Here is a 14694-nt window from a genome sequence, read left to right as displayed (position 1 = left end):
ATACGTCGCAGTGACAATACCTACACTGAAGACCTGTTCAGAGCTGCAGACATAAGTGTTTTGGATGGAAAAGTGTTCTTGGAAGGGTATATGAAAAATATATACCAAATCCCACTTCATTAGTAGGAGCAGTTATGAATGTTTCAGCCTCTTTTGTATGGGGGATTTTGTCACCCTATGTGTGGCTCTTTGGTGTAGTTAATAATGAACAGGTACTTGAGCTCTAAGCTCTTGGTGAACATGATGCTCGTCCATATTTCCTGGACCACCACAGCTACAACAGCAGTCTAGCCCTCCTACAAGATTGAACAGAACAGTGAGCAGAATTCAGCAACATCTGCTCCTTACTAATATTTGTGACCATTTCTACTTTTAGCGGTCAGACCTGGAATCATTAGGGAGAGGGAAAAAAATATACTGAGCAATTGTCAGTGGTTATGACTGCACCTTCTATCAGGGGTGTCTGTTGGATTCATTGCTGCTTTGGGTAGCTAGATAGCTGCTGTAGCCACAAAGGCCTTGTTACAATTTTCAGTTAAGCAGAAAATGAGGTCTTTTTTTTTTCCTTCCTTGAATATGGATCTAGTTGCATTATCTGTATTTTCATAATGTTCAGGTTGGGTTGCAAAACTATAATTGGTTAATCACAAGTAAGGAGACTTGTAACTAGCTCAGACAGGGAGAGGGAAAAGAATATGTCATGTTAGTGCATTATGCAGTTCACTAACTTCTGTTCAATTCCAGTTGCTCTCAAGGGGTTGTTTCTGATCCCCCCCAAGTTGCCTTAGTGTGAGGCATGGAGGATGACCATTCTGACATTGCAGTAGCCAGGAGTTGCACTGAAATTGGTGGTGGTCAAGGTCAAAGCAGGTACAGAAAGACTCAGTCATATTACTGTGGTCCCTGGCGCATGTTCGTTTAATGGCACAATGAGCTCTGATCCTTGATCCCAAGAGTTGTGCCTCTTGCCATGCCACAGGCTGGATTTTGGGATCGGGGATCAGATCCCAATTGCTCCTTACTACTTGCTAGTGCAGGGGGACTCTGGGGTTATTATCCTGCCGCCCCCCCCCCCACACACACATACACATGCCATGCACTGTTAAGTTGAAAGTCAGGTGCTGCAGCCCTGCACAAGGAGGACCTGATGTTCGCTGCTGTTGGGACTGGCAGTCAGCTGATTGTCAAATTTTAATTGCACAGTTAAAACCTCAAAATTATGTGCAGAAAAACTCAAAAATTATGCAAAATTGTGCAGGTACTTTGTATGGTTGGGGGGTGGGCATGTGGGGGAGGGTACTTTGTGAAGGGGTGAGGAGCTGTGTGTGTGTGTGTGCACGTGTGCGTGTGCAGGGTGGAGCCTGGGGAGGGAGGTTCTGTGGATGTGGGGTACTGTGGGTTAGGAGTGAGGGGCAGCAGCAGGGCTGGGGGGCTATGGCTTGGGAGTGAGGGGCAGACAGAAACACTGCCCAGCAAGTAAGTGTGTGGGAGGCAGGGGCAGGGGGTGCAGATTGAAGCCCCCATGGTGAGGAAGGAAGTGGGGCAGGGGCTGGGGTGAATGGGCTCTGGGGCCAGGGTGAGTCATGGGATGGAGCTGTGGGCAGCTCGTCCAGGGGCATGGGGAGACTGCTCCCACCTCTTCATGCACCCCAGGGGTGGCATGGGGGGAGCACATATCCCCTGGATTTGTGCATGGGGCAGAGGTATCCTGCTGCTGTGGGCTGGGGCTCTGCGCTCCACTGCCTTTGCCCCAGGAGCCGCGCACTAGCTGTGCCATGTCCCCTGCCTGCCCAGCAGCAGGAGGCACAACATGGTGTTGCGTGGCTCTTGGGGCAATGGTGGCAGGGCGCAGAGCCCAGGACACAGTGCCTGCCTGCCTCTGCCCTGCACACATATCTGGGGGGCACATGCCCCCACCATACCTCCCCAGGGTGCTCACAGCGGAAGGAGTGGCCTGCCCCATGCCCCTGGATGAGCTGCCTGCAGCTCCATCCTACAACTTGCTCCAGCACCACTCACTTCCTCACTGTGGGGGGGGCCTCAATCTGCACCCCCCCCTTTCTTCCCCCATGCCCTTTCCCCTTCACAGATTTGGTGGCTGGGTGCTGCTCCACACGCTGCTGGGCTGTGTTCCTGGCCTCCTGGAGCCCGTGGCTGCTCATCTGTGTCTTGCATGCCTCTTCCCCAGGCCCCCGTGCTGCAGTCACCTGGAGCTCTTACCCAGGCTGCCCGGCAGCCCTCTGTGCTGGTGCTGCTGCACTGCGGGGTGGCCCAGAGGTGGCAGTGATGGCAGTGGAGCAGAGCGCGGGCTCAGGTTCCAAAACCATGTGTGCAATTTAATGCGTTCATTTTGTGTGTTTTTTGTTTTTTTTTTAACACGAACAATTAACGCATTTAATTGTGTGTGTTAACCATGATTAATTGACAGCCCTACAAAGAACATGTTAGTTTTGTGACTGAATGTGAATTTCAAGACCTCAAACAAAATCCTAGAACGTAACTCTTGCAGGGTCTCTTAAGAGTAGGTTGTGCTTTTTTAGTGGAGTTTGGCAGCAATGAGAATTAAGGTAATGAGAAACCAGTTGCAGTCACTTATTCAGAGTAAATAATTATTAGTACTTGGCACTCCTATAAAATATCTTGATGATTTCCACTGGTTTCACAGTGCACACATTGTATTTAATCACTGTTTGGGTACGTAGGTTTATTTTAGAGCTCTGTAATAGACCCAGGAATTTGCAGAGATGCTTCTGAGTTGTATGATTTGATTGGGGAATGCTGAATGTCTTAAACCAATCAAAATATTTTGTTTTACTAAAATGTCCTAATTGTGGCTATGCACAAGCATTGCTGTAATGTCACTGACAAAAGATAAGCAAACAAGTATCTGGTCTCTGTGATAGTGCTACGAAGAATGGCCTTCTACAGATTTAGATCATATGCATTTTGACAAATGATGCTTTGGCTTGATTTTTGACACTGGTGCAAAAAGTCCGTTACTGCAGATGAATTCGAACCAGAAATGGGTCACACATGGCCATGAACTGACCAGAAGTTCGTATTTTTTGTGAACACAGAAGAGGGATGGTGGGTCACAAAAGATTGGGAGCCACTGTCTTAGAGCGCATGTCAGCTGAAGTTTTTTTGCAAACTCATTCAGGCATATTTAAAGCATCCAGAAAGGGTGGCAGGCCAGGATTATTTTTTTAAAGTGTGTATGAGATTGGGGGAGGTTAAAGGTAGTTTCCTGCTTCAGTAGCTTTATTTTTCAAGACTCTGAGCATCCAGCAGTTTTTACTGAAGAAGCAATGACAGGAGGGAATAGCATTCAAAGTGTCTTACTCTTTACAATTGCTTTTTAGAGACTTCATGTATTTTTGATTGATTAAACGTAAAAATACTGATTTAGCCAGATTAGTGCCCGTATGTAATCTTTTCCATTCAAAGTCTAGTTAGATTTCAGCCTCCCCTTACTAATTTTAATTTTGTTAATACTCATGCTGCTGTAGAACTCTCTTCTCTCTCCATGAGTATGAAGGATTTGTATCCTATGTGTACTTCTACCCACTTTAATTAAATTTTAAAGCATTAAAATTCTGAATTCTGTTCTTAAATTATCATCTTTTTCTCCTGTGTTTATTACTTTTTCTTCTTTTTTTTCCTCCTTAAGGCATGTACCGGTATTGAAAATATTGATGAAGCCATTACATTGCTTGAACAAAATAACTGGGACTTAGTGGTGAGTACTTCCAAAGTCATTTTCTTAGTAGAATAACTTCGCATAACAGTAACTTCTTTATTTAAGAAAAACTTGAACAGCAGTTAACAAAAGATCACAGAAAGTTAAATATTTGATAGAAGAGCTGTCTTCCTGTTGAGTAGATCCAGGCTTATCTTCATATATAATATAATGAAAGATTAACTTTTAAAAAATGATGGTGTGTGTGTGTACACGTGTGTGTGTGTGTGTGTACATACATCGTGTGTGTATAATATAAAAAATCTTTAAGAATTTAGGTAGTATCATTGAAAGAAATGAAAGGTAAGCCATTTTCTTCTAACCAAATAGTGCTCATTTTTGAATAGCTTAATTTTGCTGCTTCTGTTACTTCGTATTTCAGTAGTGTTTAGTGGATTAGGGATCAGCCATTGCCTTTTTCCACATTTACACCTCATGATATTCTGATATGAATGAAAAAAACAGATCCTGTTCCAAGAGTTGCAAGTTTTGCCTACACATTGTGGCTTGTCACAGGTGGCACTGGGGAGATAAGGTCATTGTGAACTAAGCAGGTTGGAATGAATAAAGCAGAGATCTTGGTTTGCTGCTTGCTTAGCCATTGTTTGCAGATGGTTCTTTGTAGACATCATAGATAAGGTTTTTGTTGTGAAAGATGTTGGGAGCAAGCTGCTTTTAAACAGCCTGCCCCTCTGCTATGGCATTCAGAAGCCTAAGTTTGAACCTAGCTCTGGACTTTTGCTGAAGGCTGTCTACAGTCAGTTCAACTGTAAATGGTCATCTGGTCACTTTGGCTAGGGAACTAAAGAAAGCTGGACACGACGCTAACCATTTTCTTGTGTGTCTTTGGCTAGAGAAACTACTGGTCTTTAACTGTGTCAACCTCATGTGCCACCTAGTTTGCCCTTAACTTTTTGATTCTCCAAATGTTATTGGAACACTTTTCATGAATGAAAAGTAGCTTATTTTTCTCTCCTTTAACTCCCCCACTTCCCAGCACTTATATTAGTATCTTCTTATTTATAGATGCTACACAACAGGATTTTTATTGAGCTTTTGTTGGTAGACAGGTGGCTGCTTCTAAAATTAAGATTTTGGAAAGATTAAGAAGAAATAACTTTAAAAATGTCCTGTGCAGTTCACCTCAGAAACTTTGCATTTGTAGTGATTATGTGGGGCAGCTATTGATCTTACTCACTGTACAGAAAATCAGCTATAAAAGTGGTGTTTAGGGTTTTCCTTTTCCCTTTGCTGTACTAACTTCAGTACTTTAAATTTTGGAAAAGTGGAATGAAGTAGCAAAAACTTGCCCGGTGCAAATAGAATGAATTGCATTTAAATTCAGACAAACCTTGTTTAAATTAAAACTTTACATTAAAATATAGTAAGAGTTTCTTTCAAGTAAATCATCAGGCCCTATCCCAGAACAACCAGTCACCCAACTGCAGTCATTAGGCACTTGGAAAAGTTGCCATTGGACATTGTTACCATATTGTGACAGCAGAACATTAGTTGGGCTGTCCTTTTTAGAAAGTCAGACACTCTCTAGTAATAAGATTTGTCACCTGTTTATAGCAGGATAGATGTTATATTTTCAGTTGGTTTAAGGCACAAGGATGAAAGCCAGGTAACTTTAACCCCCTATATTATTATTTACTTACTTGATTTGCATGCAGTCCTCTGTGGTTCAGTGGTAGACTCCTTGTCTACCACACAGGAGACCTGATTTTCAGACACTTATACAGCTACAGCCATGGAGGCACCAAACATCTGGACTCAGTCTGATCTTTGGATTCTGTCTCAGTGGCCTAAAGGGAGGATGGATGGTCTGGGCGGCTTCCACCCCTCCAAAAAAAAATCCTGCTCAGGCATATGCATCAAAGGTCTTGGTGGCCCTCATGCATACACCATGGTCCAGGAGGATCGATGGTTGCTACCACCATTGATTTGTATGCTGCCCTTCCCAACAGAATCTCAGGGCAGCTTATGAAAGAAGATCAGAATAACTTGCAAAACAGGAAAAATGCTCATAGAACAGGAGAAACTGTAGAACAGAAACCCACTAAACAGTGTCCGAGACTGGCTTTGTTTGCTAAATGCCTACTTGGATAGGAAAGTCTTACAGGGCTTCTGAAAGATGCCTGGGCGTAGGCTATAGTGGGCCTGAAGAGGGAGGAAATTCCGGAGTCAAGGGGTGACTACTGAGAGTGACTTCTCATGTGTTTTTTCCCAAGCAGACCTGCTACATTGAGGGTATTTGCAAGATGTTGCTGTCAGTTGGCCATAAAGATTGCACTGGGGCATAAAGGAGAAGGCAGTCCCTCAGGCCCAGATTATTTAGAGCCTTATAGGTCAAACAAGCATCTTGAATTGTGCTTGGAGAGCAGTAGCACAGACACTGGAGGATTGGAGTTAGATGCTCCCAACAGCCACTCCTGTTCTGTACCAGCTCCCTCTTCTAGGCTTCAAAAGCAGCCTCACATGAGCATGTTGCAGTAGTTTAATTTGGAGGTGACAGAACCATAGATGGTGGTGTGGCCAGATCTGAGTGCGAAAGAAAGGAGCTGGTGAAGGGTACTTGTAGCCACTGCTGCCCAGTGAAGATCCAGGTGCAGCAGAGGATCCAGGAGTACCACCCACCTAAATGACAAGGGGAGGTTGAACCCATCAGTGATCAGTATTTTAATCCTACCATCATCCCCTCACTTACCTTGTCCGGATTCCGTTTCACTTAGTTCATCTGCATCTAGGGTGTTTAGACATGCTCCGGGAGGTGGGGGGACTCTTTAATTTGATGCATGCAATGCTCCTGCCACTGTGTTGCCACGCTGAAAAATGGTGGTGGGGCGCTTTGAACTAAAGCTTGTCAAGTGAACTTTAGCTCAAAGCACCCCGTCACCATTTTTCAGTGCGGGGACACTGGAGTCTGCCAGAGCACAGTAATTACCATGCTCCAGCACTGGATTAATAGTCTGCTCTGATGCGCTGTAATTACAGCATGTCGGAGCAGCCTCCCTGTATGTGTGTAGGAGATGCTAGTTCCCAAGTGCAGCCAAGACCTGGGTCAGATGAGAGAGAGAGGTAGAGCTCACTCCAGATCTCCGCACAGTCTCCCTAGGTGGCCTCATGTACACGTTAAAGAGGGGTGACAAGATGGAGCCCTGGGGGATCCTGCAAGAAAACAATAGAAACAGCAATTGGTCAAAAATAATAGATTGTCTTATCGCTTCAAATAATTTTAGTTACATGGATACACTTTGGCCAAAGTTCAGTGTGCTAATGGCCCTTGCATCCTGGATAACTACTGTGACCACTGAGCTACGGAGTAAAAGCAGGATACCAGCACTGTTACTTTCTCTTTAGCAACATTGTGAAATATTATCTAGTTTGGTTTTTTTTCTTGTCCAGCCAAAGCTATTTGGTGAATTCAGTCTGAATTCATGGATAGTTTTGGAACAATCAACTGCAATTTTTTTTGATAACTACTATTTATTCTCCAAATTGTTTTTGATCATCTGGCACAGTGTGAGACTAGGGCAATGATGGAAAGAATAGTGGCAGAGAAGAGATTGTAATTTAAATAAAATATATCACTTTGTCACACGAGAGGGTTTTCATTCATTTTCATTAAAGGATTCTTTTTTCACTTGGATTCTGAAATCACAAAGTCGTTCTGCAGTTCAAGCCTTGATCCATAGGCTGTCCATCAAGGCAATTCTTTACAATGTTCAGACTCTTTATTTACATGAAGCTAATGGGTGTTCTTCAAGATCTTCAGGAGCAGCTTTCTCTGAATGCTTCTGCACCCTGAAACTACCACCTAATTTAGTCAGGAGAAATACAGCGGGACATCCAGGAAGTTTCAAGTAATAAAAAGGAAACCGGGCAAATCCTGTGAGAATGAATACATCTGAAGCATTAAAAATATAAATATTTCAGGAAAGCAAATAAAAGTTCTGGTATAAAGGCAAGCTGACCCTGCTATCTTATTTTCATTTTGCTGTACTAGGTCAAGAATGATCTGGGTCTTCAATAAGAAACCAGGTTGAAGACTCCCATGACCACCTGTTTCCTCCTAAATTTTATTGTTATTCCCAAGAGAGTCTTTAATGCTCTGGGACTCCATCCAACACAAGTAGAAAGCAAGGAGTTGCAGAGTGAGTTGAAATGCAGAAAGGATCCCGAGAGAGAAATAAACTAATATTTCCAATTAGAAGCCAAGAAAGAAGTAGATCAGCTTGCTTAGAACAAGACAGGACCTAGGCCTCAGAAGTTATGAAGGAGTGTTGCACCTTCTCTTGGGATAAACGAGATGACCTCAGTGCTTTGGGCTCTGTGATGACTACTTAATTCCAGAGGATTTTATGGTTTTCTAAGTCAAAAATCAGCATCTTAGACTGGGACTTTCTCTGTGCTTTTCTTTTGCTTTTGCAGTTGCAGTTTCCAGAGGTGCTGGAGCTGGAGCCTGTTTGTATAAAAGACAAGATGCTGGGCATGAATGGCCTTTGAGACCATGCTCTGGACCTTTGATTTAGTCATGAGTCTAAAACAGTCTCAGCTTGTATATGGAGCAAGGGTTTTCTTTCCTAAAGGCATATTAGAAAGATTGTATTTTTTTCATGAAGGCTTCATGTAGGCTTTTGCCTTTTTTTGGTATTTAGGTTTTCTTTGTTTGTTTGACGTTTTAAAAAATTTTTTGGTGAATCAATTTGCTATATTTCTTGCTAATATATGTGACTTGATTTATAGTTGCATTTGATGTATTCCTTTTTGGCTCCCCTCCCTTTCTTGTGGGAAAACTTTTGGTTGTGCTAATAGATTTTCATTGCAGGTCTTAATGTCACCTTGTGATTCTTAAAATGGAGAGAATCCTCCCTACTATGTAAAAGAATTCTTAAGACCTATATTATTTTAGGCAACCAATTTTGATTTAATGACAAATGAAGATGAAGTACTTCTTGGGTAAGTTGCTCTACTAGTCAAATACTTTCTATTAAAAAAAAAAAAAAAAAAAAAAAAGGCAGCTAAATTTTAGTTAGAATTCAGTAAGGGACCCATACTTTCCCTGACCTTCCTCTTGTTGCTAACATATGTGGAAACTTTTGTTACCTTTCATGTCCCTTGCTAGCTGCAACTCCAGTTGTGCTTTGGCCTTCCTGATTTTCATCCCTGCATGTCCAAGCAATACTTGTACACTCCTCCCTAGTCATTTGTCTAAATTTCCACTTCTTGTGAGCTTCCTTTTCTTTTTAGCTCATTGAAGAGTTCCCTGGTAAGCCAAGGTGGTCTTCTGCCGTACATGCTAGCCTTCCTATGCATCAGGATGGTTCATTCCTGTACCCTTAGTAAGGCTTCTTGACAGTACAACCAGCTGTCCTGGACTCCTTTTTCCCCCTCCCAGGGGATCCTGCCTTTCGGTTCCCTGAGTGAGGCAAAGTCTGCTTTTCTGAAGTCCAGGGTCCTTACTCTGCTGCTCTACTTCCTTCATTTCCTCAGGATCCTGAATTCAGTCATCTTGTGGTTACTGCTGCCCACGTTTCTGTCTACTCCTGTGCTCCCCACAAATTCATTCCTGTTTGTGAGCCACAGGTCAAGAACAGCATGGCCCCTGGGTGGCTTTTCCACCACTTGTACCAGGAAGTTGTCCCCAGCACTCTCCAGAAACTTCCTGGATTGCCTGCCCACTGCTGTGTTGTCCTCCCAGCAGATGTCAGGGTGACTGAAGTCCCCCATGAGAACCAGGGCCTGTGATCTGGAAACTTCTGCTAGCCATCTGCAGAAAGCCTCCTCCATTTCCATCCTTCTTGTCTGGTAGTGTAAAGCAGACACCCACCATGACACCACCATTGTTGTTCTCTCCTCTGATCCTAATCCAGAGACTTTCAATAGGCCTATGTCCAGTTTCATGCTGGAGCTCTGAGCGATACAGCTGTTTTACATATAGAGCGCCTGCTCCCTGCCGGTCCTTCCTGAACAGTTTGTACCATCCATGATGTGCTTCAGTCATGCCAGCTCCCACCACGTCTCTGTTATTCCTGTCATGTCATAATTCTTTGTCCGCGCAAGGACTTGCAGTTCTTATTTGTTTCCTAGGCTCTGTGCATTTGTGTACAGGTATCTGAGGTAGCTACCTGATTGCTTTGCTTTCTCAAGGAGGAATCAGAAGGCATCCCATATTGCCCCCTCCTGCTTGTGCTTCCTCCAGGTCACCTGCTTTTCCACTTATCTCAGGGCTTTGGTCTCTGTCCCCCAGGCGAACTTAGTTTAAGGCCATCCTCACTAGGTTAGCAAGCCTGTCTGTAAAGATGCTCCCTGTCTTTGTCAGGTGGATCCCGTCTCTTCCTAGCAGTCCTTTTTGGAACAACATCCTGTGGTTGAAGAATCCAAAGCCCTGCAGGTGACACCATCTGTGCAGCTGTGCATTGATGTGCAAGATGTGTTCACTTTTGCTGGAACACATTGTTCCCCTTGTCTGGAAGGATCAAGGAGAACACCTGAGCCCCTGTCCCCTCCATGCTTGCATCCAGAGCCTGTAGTCGCTTTTGACGTATTTGGGGTTCGCCCCGGCCGTATCATTGGTGCCCACATGGATGAGCAGCCTGGGGTAATAGCAGAGGGCCAGATGAGTCCTTCTGTGACATCTTGGATTTGGACTCTGGGCAAGCAGCAGGCTTCCTGAAACAACAGGTCAGGCTGGCAGATGGATGCCTCTGTCCCCCACAGGAGTTGCCAACCACCATCACCTGTCACTTCCTCTTGGTGGCAGGGGTTTCTGTCTTCCCAACCTTGGGGCAGCCTGGCCTGTTCTACTGACAGAATGTGCTCCTTTTCCTCTTTTACTAGGGTTCCACCTCTGTTCTCCAGCCAAACTGCTGCAGGTGGAGATGAAGACTTCTGCTTGCTGCTAGAGGTCACAAGCTTCCAGCTGCCACCTTCCTGGGAGTTCATGTCCTCTTCCTTCTCCAGCACCACCTCTGGCAGTTCTTCCACCACAGTCCTAGAGGTCTCCTTCAGCACTGAACTGATGAAGCACTGGCTGCTTTGGAGCCTCGCCGCCGCCTCCTGTAGCTCTCATGCCTGCTCCCTGAGGGGCACCACCCGGAGGCATTGCTTGCATCACAGACACTTCTACCAGCTGGCTGCTACTGGAAGGAACCAGCAAGCAGCAGTCCCCAGTGCCAGATCACTGACCTGCGTGGAAGCCTTGACAGTGAATGGTTAGTCCTGCCTGGACAGACCCTTCACAGGTGCAAGCAGAGGAAGATCTGGCAGCGGCTCAAGAATTGTGATGTCCTCCAGCCATCTCTCTGGGTCTCTTAAATCTGCTGCCTACCTACCTCTTCCTGCCCCTCTCTCCAAGCAGACCTTCCCTAGGAAACTCCCTTGTAAGCTGCCCTGTTTGCTGCTTTTTGGTCCTGAAAATTCCCTTTTCCCTGCTAACCTGCTTCCTCTCATCAAATTTGCAGTGAAGGAAGGTGAGAAAAAGAGAGTTTCTGGGCAAACATCTTGGCAAACTCCCTACTTGCTCTGGTCTGTGGTTAAACAAGGGACTCACGTACAGGTTTCCCTTGATTTATGTGGGTTCTGTATATGCGAATTTGCTTATGTGATGAGCATTTTTAGACCCATCATTTGTTTGTATGCAAGGTAAATTTGCTCTTATGTGATGAGCATAGCACCTCCTCGCCCAAGCAGGTAAGTATGTGGGGGGAGGGGAAAGGGCCATGGGGCTGGGGCCCCATTCACCCCAGCCCTGGCTGCAGCAGCCCTGGGAGCAGCCGGTGCCAGCTGTGTGCAGCTACTAGGCTGCACTGTGCTCTGCGTGTGTCCCCTTCATGCCTGGGCTGCACTGTGCCATGGTGCAGACAGCTGGTGTTGGCTGCTCCTGGGGCCGCTGCAGCAGGGGCTGGGGTGAGTTGGGAAGAAGTGGAGCCCCTGGTGGCATGGGGTGCGGCACAGCTCGTTTGCACTCACTCCAGCCCCTGCTGCAGCAGCCCTGGGAGCAGCTGGCGCCCGCTGCAGGGGGAACCGTTAGTAGGTGTGTGGGAAGGGCGCGCCTCTTTCTGCTCTCTGCCCCCTGGGAAGGCTGTGGGCTGGGGAGCTGTGCTGGGCTTTTCCTGGGCGGGGGTGCATGCCCCCAGATCTGCATGCGGGACAACAGCAGGCTGCTGCTGCAGGCTGGGGCTAGTGGCGGCACTAGGCTCTTCCTGGCGCTCGGGGCAGGCCTTGCTGAATGCTGGGAAGAGCCTGGTGCTGCTGTTGGCCCCAGCCTGCAGTGGCAGCCTGCTCTTGTCTTGCACACAGATTTGGGGGCATGTGCCCCCTGGGAAGAGCCCGGCACAACCCTGCAGCTCTCTCATGGGGTAGAGCGCAACAAGAGGTGCTCCCTTCCCTCCCTGCACCCATTGATGGTTCCCTCTGCAGCTGGAGAAAGAACTTACTTTAGGGTCCCCTTCAAAGAGGAGGAGTGGCAAACTTGTTAGGGCTTTTGTCAGACACGGGCAGCAATCGGAGTGGAGGATACCAGGCAAGGGGCTTAAACCTAGGCTTTTGGGCGTGGAAGCCCAGCAGGCTAGCCACGGTGGTACAGCCAGGCCAGTAAATAGAGAAGTATTAAATATAATACCATTTAGATAATACCATCGATGACAAAAAGTCAGCATGAGACTAACGAAAGCTAGCATGGCCTTTGGCAGACTCTGTAAGTCAGTCTGGGACTGCAGAATGTGGACGAAATGTTCTTCTGACCCTCCTTTATGTCTGCGAAAACCTGGACCGTCTACCAGCGTCATGTCAAGAATCTAAACCACTTCCACCTGTGCTGCCTGTGAAAGATGGTAAAGACTAAGTGGCAGGACAAGATTCTGGACACCGAGTTGCTCAGAAGATCGGCCCTCCCCAGTGTTCACACTACTGAAAATGGTGCGGCTAAGATGGGCTGGCCACCTTTCAAGAATGCCCGACACGCACCTGCTGGAGAAAATCTATGGCGAACTGTCAAATGGAGTACGCTGTTGTGGTGCACCAGAGAAGCAGTACAAGGACTAAAGGTGTTCCTAAAACATTTCAGCATTGAGCTGGAGTTGTGGGAACAAATTGCTTGCAACCATCCGTTCTGGAGGTCGGCAATCCAGAATGGAGTAATGGCTTTCGAACAGCAATGCATGGCAGAGGTGTTGAAGAAATGTGTGGCCAGGGAAACCAAAACCTCTTGTACCCAGTCCTCGTCACTTTTCTGCCTCTGCTACAGCAGACTGTTCAAGGCAAAGATTGGGTTTATAAATCACCTATGTACCCATGCGACCTAACCCCCCATCCCTCCCACCCCCTTTCTCTTTCCTTTTTGTCTTCTTTTTCTTTTTCTCTCCCTCCTTGTTTCTTTCCTAGATCTTTTTTCCCTTCCCTCCCCCCCCACCCCACACACACACACACTTTCCCTCTTCCCTGCTGGACGCAGTCACCTTTGCCCATGAAGGATGAACAAGAGATAATTATCATTGATTAGATTCTAAGATTAATACTTTTTATATTTTTAAATACTTTTTCAGTAAATATTAGATTCTAAGATTAATGCTAAGTATTAAGTAGTATTTTAAAATCAAGAGAGAGTAGGCATTCTAGGAGATCCAAGAGTGACAAAGACTTTTTTTTTCTATTTGTATACAAAGTGGAGCTTGCAGAAAAGCCTCCAGCACACTTGCCCTTCTCAATGGATTTGTTGAACAAAGGCCAGATCTACAACTTAATCCAGCAGGTTTCACTTTAACTGCCTGTCTCCTGGCAAGCATGTAAGAATTACTTGGACTGTATGAAGATGCTATCTGTTTCTCCATGAAATGGCCAGCTAAGGCTTTATTTGGTCACTGGTACACAATGAGCCAAATGTATCCTAGGGTTTTTGTCTGCCTTTGAAGCAGTGGTGAATTTCTACAGGTCTTTATAGGACACTGGACTGGTTAGAGCAGTGTTCTGATGCCGTAAAGTGAATCCTCTGAAGTTCCTGGCTGCTGAGTCTTGCTCAAATGTTCTCAGCAAACTGATTTTTCAAACTTGGGGTTGGGCAGTAATATTCCCTTGGGTTAGAATGTGGGTTGTGGGTTTTTTTCCTCTTCCCTTGCAGTGCTGGCATGGGAACTGACTGTCAAGTTTGTTTGAGTGTATTGTGCCTGTAATTTAATTTTCTGCCATAGGAAGGGCCTTGAGCATTGAAGACGATAGAGACTATGATGTCAGTCTGTGGCACAACCATTTTGAGTCTGGGAACTAAGGCTGCCTATGCATGTGCTTGTGGGTGGGAGGTGCTTTTTGATTAGAGCAGTTCCCAGAGAGCTGTTCTAATTAAAATGCCTCTGTCATATGTATTAAGCTCCTGTGCATTTAAGAATGGCCGTGGGACACTTTTTTTTTAAAGCTCATTGATAAGGTTTAAAGCACCCCAGTGGCCATTTTTAAACCTACAGTGACTTATACACATGAGGCTGCAGTAGTGCTAGAGCATTCTAATTAGACTCGATTAATCAAGTTTGCTCCAATGCGTTCTAATTGCAGTGCATCCGAGCACATGTATTGGCACCCTTTAATACTAGGCTAAGCCAAGTCATTGGGTTGATTATAAGGTTAAATGAGCAAAATGTAATGACTTGTGATGTATGAGAGATCAGAGTAGATAATTTGATGACACTTTACTGCATTAATATCTATAAAATTATGGTGCAGGGGTAGAACCAAGAACTTTCAAGCTCCCTAAGGTTGTTGATATGTTGTCTTTCTCAGTTCTTTCTCTGAATGCTCAAGATTCATATCTAGCCATACTTTTTTTTTTTGGATTTTTTTGAAGGAAACAATTGAGGCTGTCTCTTTTGTACATCAAATGTTTCTTTCCAGTAATGAAGTTACAGACCACCTTCCTATTTATAATCCCCACCAAAAAGTTTATGAAGTGCTGTTCATCAAAC

The 14694-nt window shown here is 45.4% G+C and overlaps 1 protein-coding gene across 1 annotated transcript in view; it reads left to right on the top strand.

Annotated features, from left to right (window-relative positions):
- FAF1 (Fas associated factor 1) overlaps positions 1–14694 on the top strand; it is a 301437-nt gene that overhangs the window by 20180 nt on the left and 266563 nt on the right. The window contains exon 2 of the mRNA XM_090047052.1: positions 3671–3739. Coding sequence (XP_089903178.1) covers positions 3671–3739 — 69 coding nt within the window. The remainder of the gene's footprint in view (positions 1–3670; positions 3740–14694) is intronic.

Source organism: Crocodylus siamensis, chromosome 5, assembly GCF_052110815.1.
Source record: "Crocodylus siamensis isolate JL-2025a chromosome 5, ASM5211081v1, whole genome shotgun sequence".
NCBI classification, from domain to species: Eukaryota; Metazoa; Chordata; order Crocodylia; family Crocodylidae; genus Crocodylus; species Crocodylus siamensis.
This window is presented reverse-complemented; position numbering and strand designations above follow the sequence as displayed.